At 45.0% G+C, this 23,173-nt stretch overlaps 1 protein-coding gene across 1 annotated transcript; it reads right to left on the bottom strand.

The window, feature by feature from the left end:
• RS1 (retinoschisin 1) lies at positions 1 to 21,231 on the bottom strand (the record flags this gene model as incomplete). Its single annotated transcript, XM_081222852.1, has 6 exons — positions 1 to 153; positions 2,252 to 2,447; positions 4,668 to 4,809; positions 11,843 to 11,948; positions 12,563 to 12,588; positions 21,180 to 21,231. The coding sequence occupies 6 exons, from the start codon at positions 21,229 to 21,231 to the stop codon at positions 1 to 3; spliced, it is 675 nt and encodes a 224-aa protein (XP_081078978.1).
• Positions 21,232 to 23,173: the final 1,942 nt, after the last annotated feature.

Genomic DNA, 23,173 nt, shown 5'->3' with positions numbered 1-23,173 from the left:
TCAGGTACACTTGCTGACGCACTCCAGCAACTCCATCCGGATGGCAATGCGGACGTGCCAGCCCAGCGGGATGAGCCGGATGAAGCGGGAAATGATGGGGGGCCGCAGGAGGTTCTGGACTGTGGAGGTTCGGTCCGAGTTTCCATAGAAAACCTAAAGAGAGGGAGGAAATCCTATCACCATCACAGAAGGGGAGAGAAACGGAAGACAGATTTCTGTCTGGAGTTGGCCCCAACTCTTAACTATGGAAAATCTCAGTGCTGAAAGGGCAGAGAATTTGCTGATGTCCCCCAAAATCTAACCTTGAATGATTGTCAGCACCTACATGCTCCAGGCATCAACTTAAATGAATTAAAATTAGGTAACAGTTCTTCCTCAGTAACACTAGCTGCTGTTCAAGTGCTCAATACTGTATGCGATTAGTGGCTGCCATATTGGATACTGCAGATAATAACATTTCCTTCATTGCAGAAAGTTCTACTAGACGGCGCTGATAGAAAATGCTGCTTGATTCTTATCACCAATTTTGTGATTTAATCCTTTGCATTTTGACAAGAATTTTGAAAAGGAGCACGTTATACTTAAGAGAGGAATATTCCCATGTTCCAAAGGTAGCCAAAGTGGGGCTCAAGTGAAACCTTGTGAGCTGGCTCTAAAGTTGTGAGCCAAAGTTTAACTGTGTGTGTCTACATTGATACAAATGGCAAGTACTTTTTAGACTTTTTTTGGAAAAAAAATGTTTTTAAAAAAGATAAAGACATAAAAACTAGAGAGAAGATTCTCGAAGTGGGAGAGCAGTGCCCAAAATAGAAAAAGGGGTTGCTTCCTGTTTTTTGGGATGTAACATAGCAGTTACGCAGTGGCTGTAACGTAAGGTACAATGGATATTTGGCTATATCTTCAGAGAAACTTCTGTGCACTTTTTCCAGAGTCCTAGCGCTCTGCCCAATGACACTGGAACATTTCATTTCCTTCTGGGATTATCTCCTGAAAACAATCTGGCTGCCACATTGACCTCATCCATACACAGATCAAGAAGGACCTCAGCTGCCATGATCGTGCCTTTATTTCTTCCCAGTAGCAACACCCCACATCCCCTTCTCTAAGCTGTTTGCCCTTGAACCTCTTTAAGTCAGGAGCCCAGTGAAGAAGGAGGATGGAACAGGCTCTAGATCTCACAGCTGCTGGAGTGGAGCACTTCTTTGCAAAGAACTCTCAAGGCCTCCAGAAACACAAACAGAGCTTGAAAACGAATTTTCATATCTTTTTGAAAAGCCAACTAATAAGAACAAAAATGAAAGAAAATGTCCAAGTATCAAGATGGTTTTTCCTATTGTGTTCAAACTCGTTGAAATTTCAACCCATGAATGTCTTGCTGTACAAATTGTCATCAAGAGAGTACAGAGCCTTCTGATGTTCAGCTGCACACGTCTACTTAACCTGATGAAATATCCAGATTAACTGGGGGACGTCCTCTCAGACAAAAGGGCAGTTAACATTTCCAAACAGCTAGTGAGTTTTTAATTCATTGCAGATAACATTTTATATGTGTGTATATATATATATATGTATATGTATATATACGTAAAATATTGATTATATATTTATATGTGTGTATACATGTATGAATATACATATGTGTGTATATATTTATATAAAACATATAAAATCAAAAGCCTACTGTGTTCAGTCTGTGATGAGCAAGAATTGGGTGGGTCTCAGCCCTCAGAGATTAGTAGGATATAAAGTTGTTCAAAGGTTTAAGTGACTGTTTCTTCTCAGCTGGACTTGTTTTAACCATTTATACAGTTTAGTGGCTAATGTGTTGAGATTGTCGGTCTCAATAGTAAGGAGAGGCCATATCTACATAAAGGGACGAGAACCTAGCCACATCAGTAGTAGATCAAGCCAGACCCATGCAGCAAAGTGTTCAAGGTCCAGTGACTTTGGCAGAATCCAAATGGCCAGTCTTGATTATTCAAGCAACTCTGTGCTGATGTGAGGATTCAAAGACTTCTTTTGCACATACGATGGCACTCATTCGCAAACTGTGCTAGACATGAGGGATACAAGAAAAGACCCCTGCCTCGTTGTCAGAGAGCAGATAGTGTTGTGGGGAGGAAGCACGGATGATTCACCATACCGTGGGGTCAGTGTTCTGACAGGGGGTGGTGACATGAAGACAGGGATGGGTGGGAGGGGTGTCCCAGAGGGGCTGTGTTGAAGTTGGTTTGGGGTAAGCCCGACATACCCGGTTGTTTCCGGTCTGGTCCTTATAGTAAATCCAGTTCAGGCTCTCATCGGTCCTGTACTGCACGCTGTACTTGGTCATCCACTCGTCGATGTCACAGCGCCCCTGGGTGAGGATCCCCGAAATCACCTTGACCTCCTTCAGATCTATCTGCAACCACTGGCTGCTGTCCTGGAACTTGGAGAGCCAGGCGCACCTGCCGCGGACACAGCAAGTCACCAGGAGCCTTTCCCCGTGAGCGCCTCCAAAGAGCTGGGAGGTGCTGTCTTTTGAGGGGATGCCAGCACCTGAAGAGCCCCCACAAAGCTCGGGCAGTCTGAGCTGCAATCTGTTAAGCACCCAGAAGCTTGTCTCCGAGAAGTGTCTGGCCTCTGTGATACTTGTATAGTCTCCCTGCACCTCCACCGCCCAAGGAAAAATTGCCAGATTCAAATAATTTGTCAAAGAAGTGCCTTCAACTGTAGCTGAAATCACCTTTGGGGTGTGGTTGAGCATGTTTTTCTTCAAAACATGCGAATCCATGGTAATAGCACCTTCCAGCCCCCTTCCCTTTTCATTAGTCTCTCCTGATGTTCTTTTTCCGTAAGTCTTTTTTTTTTTTCTTTAATTTCGCTCTCTTCATACCTATCTGCGTCTCCTTCAGGTGCTGTCATCCACGCCATGGTAGGCACCATGTGCAGAACATGGAACCAAGAGGCTCTGCAAGGGCTTTTCACAATTGTAAAGCAAAGCAACCACTGAAGGAACTGATTTATTTTTTAGTTATGTCCTCATAAGTTGTGGAAACCTGTAGTTTCCCTTTGTGGCGTATGCGTGTGTGTGCGCGCCTGTGCGCATTAATAAGCTTCTTGGGGACTTGGCCCTTGGCAGCCTTCTCTTCTAATTCTGGACTTGCTCCTTGGGTGGCTCCTGACTTTTAGGTCCATCTCAGACTTCTTCTAAATTCTAAACCCTGAGGATCAATTGCTAGCTAGACAATTTCTACTGGATGCCATATAGCATCTCAAATAAAACATGTCCCAAAAGAGCTCCTAATTATCCTCACCTCAACCCCTCATTACAGTGTTCATTTCTCTGAATTCTACCCCCTTCCTCTCTGTCACCTCAAACATCTAATCCATCTGTTGGCTCCATCTCCAAATGTTTCTCAAAATCGTTTACTTCTCTCCATTTCACTGCCACCACTGTAGCCCACGTCACCCTCAGTTCTTGCCTGGACAGCTGCCATAGCTTACTTAACTGGTCTCCTTGGATTCCTCTCCCCACCTCACCCCCCACCCGTACCCCACACCAAACAGCTCTTCCCACAAGAGCCAGAAGATTTTACTTAAAACATAAATCTGATTGTGATACTCCCCAACTTTAAATCTTCCTCTGGTAGAGTCTGCTCATTGTCTCCCAATATCCTCTGCCCATTTCCTTTAGTAATAGAACCCCTAAATTTTCTCTGGGCAAGAGGCCACCCAGCTAAGATCACATTTCCCAGTCTCCTCTGTAGCTGGGTGGGGCAGTCGGACCAGATTCTGATCAATGGGATGTAGGTAGAAGTGCCCAGCAGGAATATGTATGTATCCTTAAAGGAAAAGTATATGTACTCTGCTCTTCTTTTCTCCCTCCTGACTAGAATGTGGATGTGATAGTGGAAGCTAGAGCAGCCATCTTGGACCCCAAGGTGGAAACTTCATGTTAGGGTGAGAGAACAAGGTAGAAAGAGTCTGGGCCCCTGATACCATCCAGCTGCCATAACGACCCTAGACTGCCTAATCACCTCCAAGTTGATTAAGTCTCTGTATTTTGGGGCTGTTTGTTACAGCAGCACAAACCTGTATTCTAACTAATGCACATTCAGGGTTCTCCCATTATCCCTAAAATAAGGACCACGGTCCTTAACATGACTTATCAGGCCTTGCACCATCTGATTTCTTTCTACTTCTCCAGCCTCATCTCACCTGTGTGCTGACCTCACTGGCCTTCTTTACAGTCCCCATCCATGCACTTGAGAGATCTTCCCAACTCAGGGCCTTTGCACCTGCTGTACCCTGTGCCTCTCTCCCCCTTCCCCCCACCTGGCCAACTGCAACTCTCAGGTCAAAGATCTTTTCCTTAGAAAGCCTTCCCTGGTGCTTCAAGTGGACCAGGTCTTTCGTCTTCTCCTCTGCAGCACTCATCACACTTGGCAGATGGCCAGTTGTGTGACAGTGTGCTTAGAGTACCCCCTCTAAACTGCGTGCTTCTCGAAGGCGAGGAGCTCATTCACCTTGTTCACTGCTGTATCCACTGTCCTTGGCACGTGGAAGGCACTCAGTCAATATTTGTTGAATAAATAAATGCATTCTGTGTCATTCATTTATTACAGAGACCTACTTTTTCAAATCACATGGAAAAAAAAATCGCCTGAGCCTCCTGCTCTGCTTACCCAAAGCCTTGACTATTGAGTCGGGCCTTGTTGGCGGTCCAGGAGGAATACCAGCCCACGTACTGCTCCAGGTTGGAGCAGGTGATCTGGTCTGGTGTAACCTCTCCTGACTCGAAACCCAGGGGCTTATGATATGGGCATTCTGGGAAAGGAAAAACAATGCACATTAAAACACTCGTATCGCATGGCAAGACTCAACAAACACGACATGATTGAAATGACAAATCCGACCCTCTCGTTTGCGCTTTGTAAGGTGGAGGATGTTTTCCTTGTCAGCGCCGTTCACAATGGGTAGGACTGGGTCTTCATCCTCTTCACTGCTCTTGCGAGAAGAGAGTGAAGATGAAGTAAAGGGATTGCCATAGAGACTCACAACATTCATAAAAGCAGAGGGAAGTAGTTCTATGGCAACCTCGTGGTGGGGGGGGGGAATTTTGAGAAATACTTCACCTCCTCCACAAACTCAGAGACCTAAAAACCAAGAGGTTCACAGGAAAATATCATACTTAAATGTCATAATCTTTATTTTCCTCATTAACACGGGTTAGCCATCCCACATGAAGACATGAGGGCCCCTAATTGTCCTCAGGCAGCGTATGATGCCAATTATAGGAACAAAACAATGGTGAGAGGCAAGAAAGGCAGTTATATATTGAGACTGACTTCCCACTTGTAAATTGCAGTTTTTCACTAGTCTAATGAAAAAAAAGGGTGGGGCGGGAATGAAATGCGTCTAAGTGACTTGAATAAGGAACAGTTGAAAGGAACTGCTTTTTCCAAATAAGAGTAGCCGAAGCTGGTTCTTGTATATTAATTGCTGCTTCTCACGGATTTCCTCTCACTAATTTAGCATTCAGTTACCTGGTCCGAGACTACCAATTGCTAACCCAGTATCCATTCGTCCCTGCTTTTAGACTAAAGAACCCTAATTTTGTTGGGTGCAGCAATGTAGCCAGCTAAAAAAACAAAACAAAACAATCTTTCCCAGCCACCTTTGCAGTTAGAAGTGACCACGTGACACAGTTTCTAACTCATGAGATGGAAGAGGATGTCTGCTGGGGATTTCCAATCAGATTTTGCTTACCCCCTCTTTCTTCCTCTTGCCTAGAAGGAAGACCTGATGGTTGGTGCAACAGTAGCCATCCTGCACCCTGGGGGTAAGGCCAAGAGAACTGAAGAGACCTCAGCCCTGATATCTTTAAGCTGCTCCTTACCCCTAGTCTTTTTACTGTGTGGGTCAAAGAAAAATTCCTATTTCAATAAGCCACTATTAGGGGCTCTCTTATTTATAACCAAACCCAGATTCTAGCTGAATTTCTTTAGAAACCAAATGATAAACTTAGGCAAATACATTCTCCTAGTTTCCCAGTTGTGATTGATAAACTTCAAGTAAGGAAGATCAAAATACTTTCTTTCCATGTATAAATTTGAGTTCAGATTGAAAAGCCAAGCGTATTTACTGGGACATCATCACCTTCAACAGCAAAATGAGTGCTGAGGTCTTTCTGGCAGATAATTTTCAAGAGTCAGTAAAACTGAATGCCATCCTGAGGCTCCAGGATGCCTGTGGGGATAGTCATGCCCTGTCCCCAGAGGCTGAAGACAGAAGGACAGCTTCAGGCCTCTGGCCAGGGCGGCTTAACTGCCTTTCTGCCCAGTGAACCAAAGAATAGGGCCAACTCCCACCAGTAACTGCAGCTCAGCGGGGCTGGGGGTGAGGGGACAGCATTTGTAGTTTATCAAGTAGCCGAAGCTTGCGGGGGGGCCTATTAAAATAATGTCAAGGGACAGAGAATAGGAGAGCTTTCTGAGCCACTCCATCATGCCTTGTGTGGCCAAATCATCAGGGGGGCTTGTTAAGAATGCAGTTTCCAGGATTCCACCCCCAGAGTGTCCACATTTTTAACAAGCACACTTTGAAAACCTTGGTCTGCCAGGGAAGGCGTTGGCTGGAGAATTCAGGGGACCTGGTGCCTGTGGCCTTGGGAGCTTCTCCACCTCCTCAACTCCCCTCTGACCTGGAAGAGAAGCTCAGCCATGCCACTGGAAGGAGGGACAAGGCCCCAGCGTCAGAAAGCTGGGTTTCAGGTGGGCCCTCAGTCGCCACTTAAATTCTAACTGTGGATATCTCTAAGGACCCTCCATCCTGAACCTCCCTTTTCTTGCTCCAGGGCCACCAGCTCAGAGGCAAGAAGCAGAGGGGAAAGAAAAGCCATGGCCACCTCTCCCGATTGCTTTATTCTTGGCACTTTGCTCTTTCTCTATTTTCCCCGCACATCTCTTTTGCCATCTCTTCCCAGTTAGCCCATCTAACAGTTAAGAGTTACACTGAAGGGACCTGGCCAGTGGCGATGGTCTTGGAGGCCTGTGAGGGCTTGTCCAGACGTGGATCCTGCCCACACTCGCCAGGGGAGGTGATGATCTCACCATCCCCATGGTTTCAGCCAGTGTCTGAGAGCTGGTGCCCAGCCCCCAGGCCCCAAACTCCATCCCACTGCCACCTGGGTATTCTCTAAGTGAACAGTTTCATCTGGGTGACCCAAAGATGCTTCACACTCATATGTCCAAAACTAAGCCCTTCAGCGCCCAAGCCCCAAGCCTGCCCCTGTCCAGTGCTCCTGTCTCAGGCATTGGCACCTCCAGCTACACAGCTGCTAACCCAGAAAACACAGTGTTTTGGCCCAAGGCACAGAGCAGAGACTCTGTGATGGGTCTCAGCCTGGGTGTCACCTGGAAAGTTATAGAAGTGCTGGTGTTCGGGCCACACCCCCAGAGATTCTGATGTCATTGGTCTGGGGCATGACCTGGGCATGGGGTAAATCTTCAGGTGATGGTAATGGGCAGCCAAGGACAAGAACACCTGCTTACAGCCAATTCGACCTAGGATTGGATCCCACTCTCCCTCCGGTGAACTTAGGCAAGCTGCTCACCCTCTCTGGGTCTCAATTTACTCATCTGTGAAATGGGCACAACAGTAGTCCCTGCCTCCATAAAGTTGATTTGGGATTACATGAAGCAGTGTTTGTAGAGTGTAGAGCCTGTAGTGCCTGACCAAAAAAAAGCAGCTAGTACTGGTGTAATAGGGTGAATTTATGAGAGTATATTAATGTCTTGAGTTGTGTATGTTTGTTTTTTATGGTGAAGACTCACCAGGGGAAAAAAATCTAACACCCCTCTACTCCAGTCTGTCTTGCCCCCATCATCCTCCCTACATCACCCTGAGAAGGTCAGCTTCCTATTTCTAAACATTTGGAGTCTCCTTGCATCAGGAAGGAATAAGCTGTTTGCACACGTATGCATGTGATTTGAGAGAGGAGAAGCCTGTTGACAGCCTAGCATCTCTCAGGCTTATGGATTTGGAAGGTCTAGGCCTCAACAGGAATTAGCTGACTGTCCCAGAGGAGGTGGCCAGAGGCTTTGGGCTTTGACCCTTGCTGGGTGGTGGGGGGCTCGTGGTAGGGGCCTGATCTCAGTGGGGAAATGGTTCCTCTGAGGGGGCTGGACCAGGGATGGGGGGCGGGACCCCTGAACTCTTGACACCCTCAGAGACTTGGGAAGGTCCCAGGACTGAGCTTGGTTCAGAGGGAGAAGGGCCACCAGCAAGGTGTCTGCCTCCCCCTGGGGGCTGCCGGCCGGGCAGGGAGCTGCCCTCAGCCTGAGCCTGGGCCCTGTGCCGAGTCAGCCCTTGCAGGCCCCTGGGGGGCAGGGGGGTGGTGGGTGGGGAGGTGTAGTCCAAAGGGGAGGGGCAGGATCTTCAACAATCCTCCTGTCTTTAGACTCCACACAGCCCATGATAAAGGGGGACTCAAACCGGAGTTATCTGAAAATTGGAAAAATAGAAAATGTAACATTTCTCCTGCTCTTTGTGCCCTGGAGTGAAGGACACTCCAGTTACACGATTACTATTTTCCCTGTCTCCTACTTTCCCCTTCACCTGGACACCTCTCCTCATCCTTTGGATCTCTGCCCACTTCCCCAGCTCCCTCGGTCTGTCTAGCTCACCATGCTTTCCTGAGCCGAGCAGAATGCCTGCGTGTGCTAGGCACTCAATAGATATTGACTGGATGGATGAATGGAGGGATTAACAAACATCATCACCCCATCTCAGGTGGCCACTGGGGATAAGCAAAGAAAATGGCAGGAACAGGAAGCAGGGAGGTCAGGGAGGAAGTGGGAGTTGACTGGCCCAGAGAACTCCCACTGGCCTAATCAAAAAGAAACTGTCAATTGAGTCTAAACTAGTATCAAGCGACATAAATAATGTTGCTGGAGGAATTAAAGGGATCCTCTTTACACACACAGAATATGTCCTTCCCAAGTTTTCTGCTCAGTGGAGGTTACTGTAAGCTATTAAGCCTGTTTCTACACTCATTTTACTCTTAAGGAAACACCTGCCTCTTCTGAGCGATGATTTGATAATGAGATCGATAAAGACATAGTCATATGTGCTGTTAATCCAGGCTATGCACACTTAACATACTAGCCTTTCTTATGCAGTAGATGATAATTTCTCGATATGTAGACATATAAAGGCCAGACATGCTTTTAAACAATATTAACCTAAAGGAACACAAAGAAAGTTCAGGGCCATTCTTGACAAAAGACATGTGAACATTATTATGCACATGTGTTAGACTTGAATCTATATGATGATGTAGTAGAATACAGAATAATGTTTATAGAAGAATAGGGTATAAACTTGAATATAATATGGAAATATAAAATCCAGAATATAAGTAAAGTGTTGAGTCATTAGATTTCTTATGCTTTGATACGTTCCCTGCCGTATTTCCCCCTCTCAGAGTGACGAGGTAATCTTGGCTCAACTGTGGAAAAGACAGACCTTTTAATATAATAGTGTTAAGCTGAAGATTAGGAGGCCATAGTGCACCTAGCTGGTCACCTTCTGTTCTGTGGGTAGGGCCCCCTGGCAGTAACAGTCAGTGTGCACCTGCGAGTATCTCCTGGCAGCTCTGAGTGACCCTCCTGTCCTGTGCTTTCTAGGGCCTTCTTCCGTCCTAAGGTGGGCTCTGGCGGAAGCGCTGAATCTCAGGATCCAGAAAGACCAGGCAGCGTTCTTGACGTTCCAATGAAGACCTGAGGCCCTGACAGGCAAGTAAATTCTGGAAGGTTGTGGCTAATCCTGCTGCCCTGAATTATCTCTTTCATGGAAAAACAAACGAACATTAATGAATCAACCATTTAACACTAAGGTTGCATTTTTTTCCTTCCTGGGAATATCTGTGTTGTTAAAACAAAACAAAACAAAAATGTAAACCCCAGTGGGGAGAGGAGAACACTTAAGCTAAAAGAATTTCTGATTTCAGAACTTCAAGTTCATGGCAACTGTGTAGGGGAGAGAGCCTGGGCAGCCCAGGTCATCTTTCACATTCCTCAGACACACAGCCCTCCTCAGCTGCACAGTTGATCAGGTCAATGAAACCAATCCGTATAAATAATCTCTTTTCAAGTTCTTCTTAGAAAGAGCTTCCGTGGACTGGAATTCCAGTACGTCTCATGTCTCTAGTGAAGAGAACATTTGTTTCCAGTAAATGGTAAGCTCCTCCAGGGTAGAGACAATGGTTCATTTTTGTCTCCCCATCGGCACATAATAGGCACATGATGACAGAGGGTGGAATTGAATTCTAAATGGATTATTAAGGAGGGTGCCTCAGTCTTGACTGGGCAGATCACCCCAGCACAGAATGGCTGCGGGAGCTCACGCCGTGGAGCTCAGTGGGACGTCCCTCCCGTGGGAGAAGCCCGCTGAACTCATCAGCACTTACTGCTTTCCTCGCTACTGCGCCCCACTGTTCCCTTCCAGAAGGCTTAGTTCAGAAACCAATTCCTACCCCTTTAGTAAATAGGAAAACAGGCAGTAAAAGCCTTTGTGGATGCCCCCCTCCCCCACATTTGCTATTTTAACGCAAATTTAATGAAATAATGCAGAGAAGCTCACACGCTACACACAAACCTCTCTCCTGGAGCTATTATTAGGTGATTATGTAAAGTGAATGACGCGCCGCCGCATGGCACCATCATAACCCTGGAAAGGGGGGGCAAGGACAGTTTCAGCAAAAGAGGTTCCGAGCTGTGGTAAATACTGAGCATGGCAAATGTGTGATAGGCCGCCCGAGCCTCTGAAAGTCAGACTGTGACCTCTTAGAAGGCAGGAAGAAAAGGAGCTGCAGTGTGCCAGGTCCAGGACAAGATGCTTTAATGCCTCATGCATTTTGTTCCTCGTAACAACTCCTTACAGCAGGGTCCGTTTTTATAAATAACGTTTTATTGGGGCACAACCATGCTCATGCATTTCCATTCAGTCTGTGGCTGCCTTCCATTTGAGGTGTCGAGGCCCTATGGCCCACAGAGCCACAAAGATTTACCGCCAGGTCCTTTAGAGGCAAAGTTTGCTGGCCCCCTGCCTTAGAGGAAGTCATTCATATTAGTCAGGAGAGGCTGTTTAGGCTGCAGAACGAATTGTCACAGAAATGTCGGAGGCTTAACACAACAAAGGTTGATTTTTCACTCAGGTGGATCATTGTGGGTCAGCAGGAAGTTCTACTCCACTTGACCTCCCTGGCACCCAGACTAAAGGAGAAGCCACTTGCTCAAGCAGGGAAATGGACCTCATTTCAGAAGAGACACGGCTCCCATCGGCTGGAACTGCACCTGCGAAGCCACCTGACTGGGAAGAGGCTGAGAATGTGGGGAAGCACGTGGTTGTTTGGTGAGCAATAAATATCCGGGCACAGTAGTATTGCCTCCATTTGACAGAAAAAGGCCAAAGTGGGAGTCCCAGAGTTAGAAAACAATGCAGCCAAGATTCCAACTCTGGTATTTCTGGCTCAAAAGCCTGTGCTCTTCTCAAAATTGCTGCCTATCATTAGTTTATTTTCGATAAATTCCATTAGTCTCTTTCATTGAAAGTTAGGTCCCATCTTACCACCTCACCGAGGCCAAGTAGAGATCCAGGAAACTGTTCTGAACAATGACATCAGTGCAGTTTGTTGGAGCAGTGGCCATTGAGATTTGAAGTTCAAAGGCCAACTGGAGAAAACCCAGAACGTGGCATTCAGGGGGTTTAATTCATCAGGGTTGAAAGAAAGAGGAGAAACAGGGTGTTCCCAAGGATACCCCAAGGATCTGGTGCCCCAAGGAGAGGGGACACTCACCCGGTATGCAGTCTAATGGGGTGGAGCCTGCAGACCACAGGGCATTGGCACCTCCTTGGCAATCGCACTTGCACGCTTTGTGGTACCAGGGATCCTCACCCTCATCCTGCGGGAAGCCAGAGGGGCAGTAGCTTCAGAAAAGTCACAGTCAAAGGCAACTGTGGTCAGCACCACTGGAAAAGCTCACATTCAAAAACCTTGCTCATTCATTCCCTGTTGTCTGTGGCAGCTTTCACACTACAGCAGCACAACTGAATTATAAACCCAGTTTAACCCACACAGTTGCCACTCATCTTTGAGTCTAGATAAACAGATGTTTGCCACCTTGGGTGACCAGCTAAAAATCTCACAGACACACCCACGTAGAGAGCCATGTCCACCCCATTATATTTATCTTCAGGGGCTCGAGGAGCCCCAGTCCGAGGTCAGGCGCCTCACGTCTCCTGGAAGTCCCTTCTGGGGATACAGTTTTAAAAGGGACTGGATTCAAGTTTCCGCCATCTGATTTAAGACCTGGTTTACTTGCATTTACTCATTTAAAAAACCAGTCTTGGAACTTGTCCAGATAAAACGTGCTATTGCCACCACCAGAAAAAAAAAAAAAAAAAAAAACCTTTAAAAATACATTTAAAAAAAGTGATAATCCTATACATTGTTTTGGCTAGGAAAATCTTCAAAAATAGTATCCATATGAATTCCAGCCTTCTTACTATAACATACCTCAGTAGACGATAATCCCAGTGTGGCTGAGCAAAGGACATGAAAGGAAAAATCAAGTTAGAAAAAGAAAGAAAAATTCAACAAATGATTCATTACATGGAAAAGTGAAATGATCACAGTCACATAAAAGTTAACAAAGCCCCTTCTGGAAGAAGTCAAAGTAAGCAAATACATGCCAGGAAAAACATCCACAGATGCTGGGGAAGTAGGGATGTGACACATTGAAGTGATTTAGAATTAGGACATTGTTAAAAAATTTTTTTTTTATTTTTTTTAGGTTTGTCTGTTATCTACAGGAAATATCAAACTACAATCAAAGTGTAAATACCATATAAATGATGTGGAAAAATTGAAAATGTGTAAAATTTAACCTAAGACTAACATTTAACCTATCTTCATAGAAGTATGAATAAATAGAATGGATGCACAATTTAATAGGAAGGGAGTTTGTCTATATTAGCATAAGCTGATTGTTTGCAGCTGCACTGTCCATTGTGGTAGTCACTAGTCCCATGTGGCTATTTGAATTTAAATTCATTAAATTAATAAAATTAAAAATTCAGTTCCTCAGTCACACCAGCCACATTTCAAGTGTTTGCTGGCCACACGTGGCTAGTGGCTCCTGTACTGGACAGCACAGATACAGAACATTTTCATCATTGCGTGAGGTTCCATTAGACAGCGCTGGTTTAACACACCAAGTTCCATTTCCCATTTTCAACAAAACAAATGCCTTTATTTCTTTTCTGATTATAAAAGCAGCACATACCTATTATAAAAATCTCAAACAAAACCTGAGTGAAGACAGTAGATATAAAAGTCCCTCCTTAACCACTTTGCTATCTAAATATTGAATCTGATGCCCACCAAAAGCTTTCAGATTGTTTTAAAGAGTTAAAGGAATGTTCTCATCCTTTTCATTAGAATTATAAAGCTATTTTCTCAAATTGTGTCTTTCCTTAAATAATATGTATCCATTTCACATACCACTTTCGCGTGTCCACTGTGAGCCTGGCCCTGCACCGGGGCCTGGGCCTTCTGAAATGTAAGCATCGCTCTCTGCCCACAAGGGGCTTGAGGACTCAGGAGAAGATAGACCACTGGACGACACACATGGTGAGTCCTCTGCTGGGTTATGCGTAGGCTGTAAGGGGAGTCAAGGGGGCATATCTTTTCGCCTGGGCGGATTCAGGGCCATCTCTCAGCTGTGGTCAGCAAACTGCTGTCTCTCCTGGTCCCTTGTCCACTGATGATTCGTTCCTAGAGACTCCTTGGTTCACCTGCTATGGGCAGAATTGACCGTCTCAGGTAGCAATGTAGACTAGGGAGCACTGTCTTGGTAAGAGGCCAAGCCCTGTGCTGGCAAAGGAAGTGATCAATGACTTCTTTTTGTTTGTTTATAATTCTTATTGGAGTCTAGTTGATTTACAATGTTGTGTTATTTTCAGGCGTACAGCAAAATGAATCTGTTATACATATATCCACTCTTTTTTAGACTCTTTTCCCATATAGGCCACTACACGGTATTGAGTAGAGTTCCTTGTGCTATACAGTAGGTCCTTACTAGTTATCTATTTTATATGTAGTAGTGTGTATGTGTCAGTCCCAATCTTCCAATTTAACCCTCCCCCACTCTTACCGCCCCACCCCCGCCGCCATCGACTTCTTACTTTCACATCCAATGGACTCTCCCCAACACTAACCTAACATCTTCATGCTGCAGTGTTGGGTGCTATCAGTTCTTCCCATCTTCCTTTAGCTTCCATCACACTACTCACCTGCTTCTCCCACCACTCTAAATAATCCTTAATCTCTCTCAAGAGCTCGGCTTCCTCTACTCCCGCCCCCAAGATCCCGACATGGGCATTGAATGGCTTATTGGATATCTCCCCGTAGATGTCTCTCACTATCTAAAGCTGGACCCAGCCAAGTGCTGGCCAGGTCATGAAGAAACCTGAACTCTCATATGTTGCTGGTGGGGGTATAAGTTGGTCTAACCTATTTTAAAAACTCTTTGGGGGCTTCCCTGGTTGAGAGTCCACAGTGGTTGAGAGTCCGCCTGCCGATGCAGGGGACACGGGTCCGTGCCGCGGTCCGGGAAGATCCCACATGCCGCGGAGCGGCTGGGCCCGTGAGCCATGGCCGCTGAGCCTGCGCGTCCGGAGCCTGTGCTCCGCAACGGGAGAGGCCACAGCAGTGAGAGGCCCGCGTACCGCAAACAAACAAACAAACAAACAAACAAAAACTCTTGGTAATTTATACAAAGGCTGGGCATATATGTGCCCTATGACCCAGCAATTCCACTCCTAAGTATTTACCCACTAGAAGTGCATACATATGTTCTCCAACAAAGAAAACCATGTACTAGATTATTTGTAACAACAGTATTTGTAAAAACCCCAAACTGGAAACACTCATACGTCCATCACGAGTAGAATGGATACAAGTGGTAGATTTACACAGTGGAACACTATACTGAAATGAAAATGGATGACCTACAACTCCATGCCACAATATGGCCACGTCTCACAAACAATGCTGAGTGGAAAGTCAGATGATAAAGTGGACATACTACAGGAATCCATTTAAAATGTACACAAGCAGGCAGAAGTCATCTATGCCGCTAGACATTAGGGTCGTCGTCACACCTGGGGTGGGGAGTGGCAAGGAGGAAGCCCAGGGAGGGTGTCTGGGGAGCTGGTAAAGTTCTGTTACTTGATCTGAGTGCTGGTTACTTGGGTGTGTTTAGTGGTAAAGATTCATTGAGCTGTACACTTACTTGTATTCTTCTGGATGTATGTTATACTTCAGGAAAAAAAAATTTTAAACACTGAACTCATTACATCCTTCCTCAGATTGTTCTCCTTTCTCTATTTCTTAGCCTACTGATGGCTCCACCATCCACCTACTACCCCATCCAGAAACCTGGGACTCCTCCTAGTCACTTCTTTTTCCTAACCCCCCACATCCAGTGTCTACCGGGAGCCATCTTTCCTCTCCACCCCCACTACCACTTCCTCTCTCCTCTGGATATTCTCCTTGCTAAAGAGAGACCTTGCCTCATCCATCCTCCATACTGCCAATGCCTGACTGTGTCACTTTCCTGCTCCAGACCCTTTGTTGGGTCCCCATTACCATGGCCCCAGTTTCATCTCTGACATTTATTAGTTGTATGACTGCATCTCTCTATTTCCTCCTCTCTAAAATGGGTATAATAATAATGTGTCCTTCAAGGGGTTGCCGTGATGTATCTCCTGGCTACCTCTCCAAATTTATTTTTTGCACTCTCTATTACTTATAATTCATCAAATGCGCCAGGCTGTTTCATGCCTGTATGCCTTTGTGCATATGATTTGTTGGCCACAAATGCCTTCCCCTCCCAACTTTTCTGCCTACTTATCCCCTTCCCTATGAAGAGGACTTTTTCTGTCCCTCACGTAAAACTCACCGCTTGCTCTGGCCTTTGTATCCTATTTCTTTCTTATCCACAGGTTTATCTAAGCACCCGTGCAATTAGAGAAACTGATAATGACTGGTCCCAAAGCATTCATTCATTAATTTTCTTTGAGCAACTGCTATATTCCAGGCCTAGCTTTAGGTGCTGGGGAAATAGCAGTAAACAAAACAGAAAAAACACCTGCCCTCCTAGAACTTAAGAGTCTAATGTGGGGGGGTGAGGGGGTAGTGAATGTATGAATAAAATATATAATATGTAAAATAATGATGACTGCTATGGAGAAAAATAAAGCAGGGAGGTGGAGGGACAGGGAGTGGTACTTTGGGGCTTAGGGAAGGTTTCACTGAGAAGGTGATATTGGAGCAAAGACCTGAAGGAAGTGACATACCTGTGGGCAGAGGCTTCTGGGCAGAGGCAATAGCATGTAAAGACCCCGAGGTAGGCCGGTGCTTGGCACGTCATCTAGGGGAGAGATGATGGTGGCTTGGCCCTGGGGTGGTGGCAGTGGAAGTGATGAGAAGTGGCTGGATTCTGACTGTCTTTGGAAGGTAGTGCCAACAGGATTTGCTGACAGATGACGTGGGTGTGAAACAAAGAGAGGTTCAAGGCCTGAGTGCCTGGGAGGATAGAGCTACCATTTACTAGGGGAGAAGAAGATTCCAGGGGAAGCAGGGATTTAGGGGGGATGGGGTAGAGATGTTCCGTTTGAGAGACCTACGGGACACCCAAGTGTTGAGGTTGAGTGGGCAGCTGGCTAGAAGCTACTAGAGCTCAGGGGAAAGGCCAGTTAATGGGTACATGAGCCCATAGTGTCAGTCCCACAGCTGCTCCCCAAGAACTGCAAAGTAGATGAGCAATTGGCATGCAGAGGGTTTAAGGGCTGTTAGTGCAGAAGGCACTCGGCTCCGCCCCGTCTTCCAGAGAAGCTGGGATGGCAGAAAAGCAGAAAGGCTTTGTCAGCTGTGCGAAGACTCTCTCTTTTGGGGGGACCAGAGGTGAGGTGTGTGGGTCACTGACAGAGCGGCCTTACTAACCAGATCAAATTGGCCCAGAGGACGTGCCCTGGCACTGAAGAAGGTCTATGCAGCTGCAACTGAGCAAACCCAGAGTTCACATGAGGCCCCTCTAATGGCCACGGCGCTCAGGGCCTTCGCATTAGCTGGGTCCGTGGGTGGGCCCCCAGAGGGGCTCCAAATTGTGCAGAAACAAAGCAGAAGGCAAAAAGGAAAGGGCGGGGAGGTTTCTACCTGTGGAGAGGAAGAGACCCAAGAGGGAGACCTGGTTTCAGAACCACCGCCTGTGCTCAATCAGATTTCTGGCATTGTTTCCCCTCCCGGGCTCCTCTCCCCAGAAAGCGTTTGTCTTTAGGCAGCCTGGGGTTGTGAGGCACCAGATCTTATGGAAATGAGCAGAGAGAGAAGGAACAGCAAGGCTTTTACAGGAAAAGTTGTCACCAAGGGAGCAGCAACGTGGCTGCTGTCGTCCCTGAAATGATTTAATCACCCCAAAGCTGGCGAACAAAAGCAAAAATCGTGTTGACGACAACGTCTTATGATACCAGAAAATAACACTGTTGGGATGAGCAAAAGAAAACAGGCCAGTCTTTAAAGGAAAAAGGACAAGATTTCGATTACATGGTTGTCTATTTTTCTCCTCACTCAGATCATCTTCGCGATTCCTCCAGGTTACAGTTTTCCACCAGAGGGTCTGCGATGTCTGCCACTCACCAGCCTTAGATTTATGCAATAGGGAACGATTCTGCCCTTTTGCTCAAAGGGCTACTCCATAGGGAAATGCTTGTTACCACAGCCAGAAAATTCAAGCATGCCTATTTCTCGAAATGTACCTTGCAAGCCCAGAAAGCAAAGTGTGCATTAGACACACTTAGGGAAGACTATTTCAGTCTGTTTGCTTGGCTGTCACTAAATACGGAGTTTTCCTTTCCATGGAAACAGGTGAAGCCGAGGAGAAAAGCATAAAATTATGAATGATAGAAACTGTCTATAACTACCTTCCAGTCTATTTGAGAAACAAGAATAAGACACAGGGGAAAAACAGCAGGCTGCAATAATGGCCCTCTGGCAAAGAAGAAAGAAGGAAATTGCTTCTGGTGTGAAAGTGTTACTCTTTTAGGTGACAGGCATATTCATGGGTAAATCTGTTATGTGTACATGCTTCAACGCAGGTGAATGTCAAAAATATATGCTAGGGACTTCGCTGGTGGCGCATGCCAATGAAGGGGACACGGGTTTGATCCCTGGTCCGGGAAGATCCCACATGCCGCGGAGCAGCTAAGCCCGTGCGCCACAAGTAATGAGCCTGCGCTCTAGAGCCTGTGCTCCGCAACAAGAGAAGCCACCACAATGAGAAGTCTGCGCACCACAACAAAGAGTCGTTCCTGCTCGCCACAACCAGAGAAAGCCTGTGCACAGCAATGAAGACCCGACGCAGCCAAAAAAATAAAATAAAATAACCTTATTTAAAAAAATATATGCTAAGTGAAAGAGAAAAGACCATATGTTGTACGATTCTGTTTAAATGAAATGTCCAGAAAAGGCAAATCTATAAGAGACAAAGTAGATCAGTGGTTGCCAGTGGCTGGGGGGAGGGGGAAGTGGGGAGTGAGTACTTAATGTCTACTGGTTTCTTTGGGGGATGATGAAAATGTTCTAAAGTTACACTGTGTGCTCCACAAATCTGTAAATACACTAAAAACCATTGAATTACACACTTTAAATGGGTGAATTTAGTGGTATGTAAATTACATCTCAATAAAGCTACTTTGAAAAAAAATCTGCTATCCCTGATGCTTGACACACCTGCAAGGAAGGACACACACCTGTAAGATGAGGCTTGGTGATTTTTTTTTTTTTTTGGCTTGTTTTTATATAATAGCCATGACCAAGCAGTGGAACAATATACTTCAGTAAGGTGGGTGTTTTAAAGATCATCATCGGTATGTAATCCAAAATGTACAATGCAAGATAAATAGAAGCCTGCCTCAGTTAAGAGACAGAGGTAGTGCTTTACGATGATGATTTGTGTATTCCCAATGACCCTTCATCCAACGCATAAGTGGAGTCAATCCATTTACCTTATTTCGCTGGAGTAAGGATCCACTGCTGCCGTGGAACAGAAACAGCAAAGAGTAAATTAGACAAAGAACCTTTGTCTTCAGGTTCCCAGTTGTGCAGCATACATCTTTCCCCTGTGCATTGGCCTTATTTCTCTATCTGGATTGTAAACTGATTAAGTGCAGCAATTGTATTCTGCTTTTTTTCTCTGCCTCCTGGCATATCCCTCTAGCTCAGGGTAGAGCACACCTAGGTTGCCAAGCCAAGTTTTGGTGTGCCTGCTTTCCTTTGATGCCAGTGAGGGTGGAGGGCCTGGGTTAGGTGGGTAAGAGAATTTAAGTGTTTCAAGCCTACCTGCTGGACCACATTCCATTCCACCAGCACAGATGGGATTCTCTGTTCTTCGTGGAAATTTCTGGAGCTCCCCAGCCATGCACAAAGATTGATAAGCTATACAACAGGAAAGAGTGCTGTGCCCTGTGCCTCCTGACAGTGTGTCTTTTATTACAGTTATCCCCTGACTGCGCGGGTATAATTGAAAAGTGGCCTGATAACCTTTTCTAGGGCTTATTCCCATTTAGGGGTCACAGAACAAAGATTTTAGAGTTGGCACAGAGAAAACAAGAATCTGCCAGGTGTATCAAGTTCTTACACAACATTTGGCCTATCATAGCAGGAACTCAGAAATGGATTCTTGAACTGACATCAATGGATTCTTGAATGAATCAACGGATGAATGAATCTCAATGCCAATCACAAATAAGAGGAGTCTGAGGGTGAGCCCTGTGGATGTCTGAGAACCAAGGGTATTGGGATCTAAGCCTTGAAAGGTTCTGTTTAGATTTTCTTGCTGAGGAAGAGGCACGGAGTAAAGGGAAAACAACAACCCCCCCTCCAAAGCATCTTAGAGTAGTAAGAGTTTCTGGGATGAGTTGCTGACTCTTAATCGCAAGGGGGAAATAACCCAGACAATTGGTCTAAATGAGCCCTACTTAGAAGTATGTCTTGGGGGTTTGCAAAATAACCTTGGGGTTATATTTTTACAGGTCTTTCCAAATATTGAGAAATGTGACTAACAAAAGTTTTGAGATTGGGTAATCATGAAAGTGAGTATTCTACCAATAAAATATAATGAGAGAGTAGAGAAGAGAATGATTTAAACCAGGGATTCTGACTCTGTGTGAGTTTTGTCATGTCTGTCTACCAGGTCATTGGCAGAGCGGAGAGGTCTCCTTCCTGCCCTCCTTATTTATTTCCTGTAACGCACGTAAATACACAGGGACCACAAAGAACCAATATCTAATGTCTGGAATGAACCTAAAAAGGAATTCTGAGTTGATGGGTCCTTAAGAGTTGAGAGAGGCATGAAAGAGCGTGATTTCAAAGATTGACAGAGAACTTAAAAGTTGAATTGGATGACATTTTAGAGATTTGCCTTTAATTTCTCCTTAATTAAGCATTTCACTCCCGCCAGGGCTATATTTAGAAATTTTAAAATGATTGAGTATATTGAGTCTTTGGGGATTCCTGACTCTCAGTTGGATTATGCTTTCTATTAGTGTCCAGTGGTATTCGGCGTGCTATGTTAATCCATATTTAAACTAGGGTGACCTTACATCCTGATTTGCCTGGGACAGTCCTGGTTCACACCTGTTGTCCCAGCAAAATTATTAATAGCATCCTCCACCACTCTCAGTAGTGTCCTGGTTTGAAAGATTAAATTCTATAGTCACTCTACCTTTGACTCCCAAAAACTTTCAAGAATACACCACACTTTCTTATTAATTGTTGCAATTTATAGCTATTTCATACGATTTTTGAGACCCTTCCTTCTTTCTGTCCCATTTTAAGCATCCTTTGAACTTCAGAAGGCTCCTCACAGAATCAGAAAGCCAGTGGTGAGACAAAGAGGACTGCATCACACAAAGACAACTGTTGTTCATTAATAACACATTAATTAATTAGCATGCTTCGCTAATTAATAACATTTTAATTATTCTGGTTGCATTTCTATTAATCAGCTGTATGATTAAGTCAGTTGTATTATTAGGTATTTAATGAGTGCTAATGGTTTGATAGCACATACCTTCAGAGCCAAAGAGAAGTAAAAGCAAGAAGCCTTCTATCTTGCGTGGCATTCTCCCCTTGTCCTTGGCTGCTGCTCTTCCTTATCAAAGTGGAGAGCTTTCCTAGGAACAGCAGCTTAGCTTGAGCACTGGCCTCATTAAGCATCTTATTTCATTTACTTCTTAGGGCTTTGGCCAAGCCCCGCTAAGTTAACCCACATAGTTACCTGCCTCAATAAGAAGTCTCAGAGGAGAAGCTAATGTCAACTGAGGTCAGTTTAGCAAAGGACGGTATTGGCTTTATTCTATGTTTAAATGTAAGGGAAGCCGTGGAGGAAAATAGAAACTAGAATCAGAAGACCCAGGTCTTAATCCTTCCTCTGCCATTGTCTTCTAGGGGGTGACCTTGAGCAATTTCCTGCCAAACAAACACTAACATTCTCGAATTCTATGAAAATGACATGGATTCCCCCTCTCAGAAAGCAAGTTGGCATCATGTTTACACCTATTCACTCAGGAAAATACTAAATTGGGAGGGGGGGGTCAGTTACACGCAAAGATTTACATTTCTGTGTTATTTATAATAAGACAAAATTGGAAACAATCTACATAGGGGATTCAGGACAGCAGGCAGGGTTAAGAGCACAGATTCCCAAGCCAGACTGGATGCAAATCCCGGCTCAACCAGTTGTTATGTAGCCTTGGGAAAGTCACTTAAGGTCTCTGTGCCTCAGTTTTCTCATCTGTATGATGGTGATAATAATGCCTATTTCATAGAGTTAGTTTGAGGCTTAAATGGGATGATATACATAAAAAATACTTAGAATAGTGTTTAACATAATTAGCTATTATTATTACCATACAGCCAATAAGAATAAAGTTCATGGGGTGGGGAGGGGAGTTGTTTAATGGATACAGAGCTTCAGTTTTCCAAGATAAGAAAGTTCTGGAGATCTTTTTCACAACAGTGTGACTTTACTTAGCATTTTGGAACTATACACTTAAAAACGGTTAAGAAGGTTTTAAAAAAAAAGTTAATGAAGTGATTGTAATAAAAAGGACAATCATGTGTTATACTCCTGAGTTAGAAAAGGATACAAATTTACCCACTGTATGAACAAAACTATGTGGAAAAACTCAAAGAAAAATACTGAGTTTCCCCTTCCCTTTTTTTTTTTTCCCATATACATATATATTGCAAAATGATTACCACAATAAGGTTAGTTAACACATCCATTATCTCACAAAGTAACCATTTTTTGTGTGTCTAGTGAGAAAATTTAAGATCCACTCTCTTAGCAAATTTCAAGTATACAATATTGTTAACTGTAATCACCATGCTGTACATTAATCCGCTTCCCTCTTTAGTTCTTGGCCACCACTTTAGTTCTTGACCTTTTTCACCTCAATCCCCCAGGGTCCCAGAGACCTTTACTTCACCCCTGTTGTCAAAGATGAAAAAGGTCAATATTGAAAAGACAATAATAACCCCTCAAAGCGAAGCTGTAATGAACTAATACAGAGGAACAAAAAGGAGCTAAAGTTTACTCATTCAAATCAGCATTTTGGGCGTGTCCACAGGCCTGACGCTTATTCTATACTATGTATGGATTCTTCATTAAACAGACGAAGATCTCTTTAACAAACCCTACTGCAGTACTAGAAAGAAAACTATTTTTTTCTCTGCTCTGTATTTTAGAGTTTAATGAAAAAATTAAACCTTTAATAATAATAAACCTTTAATAATTTAACTGCAGTCAAAGCATCGCTGTACTGCCATATTTTAGTTGGAGGCTTTGGAGGGCCGGCCTGCCTTGGTTTGTAAGGAAGGGGCCGTGCTGGGTGATCTTGGTTTTCACGAGCGCCGATTTCCCGAGGTCGCCCCGGAGCACCGAAGGAGAGAGGTCGGGGTAGGACCCTGGCGGGGCGGGGTCGCCCTCGGGACTACAACACGGCCAGGCCCCCACTTATGCTGTTTCCTAGGTCGGGTGAGGGCGGCGGGGATGGGAGGAGT

This window comes from Mesoplodon bidens (assembly GCF_964165515.1).
Source record: "Mesoplodon bidens genome assembly, chromosome: X".
NCBI classification, from domain to species: domain Eukaryota; kingdom Metazoa; phylum Chordata; class Mammalia; order Artiodactyla; family Ziphiidae; genus Mesoplodon; species Mesoplodon bidens.
Note: the sequence above shows the minus strand (reverse complement) of the source record. Positions and strands in the feature narration are given on the sequence as shown.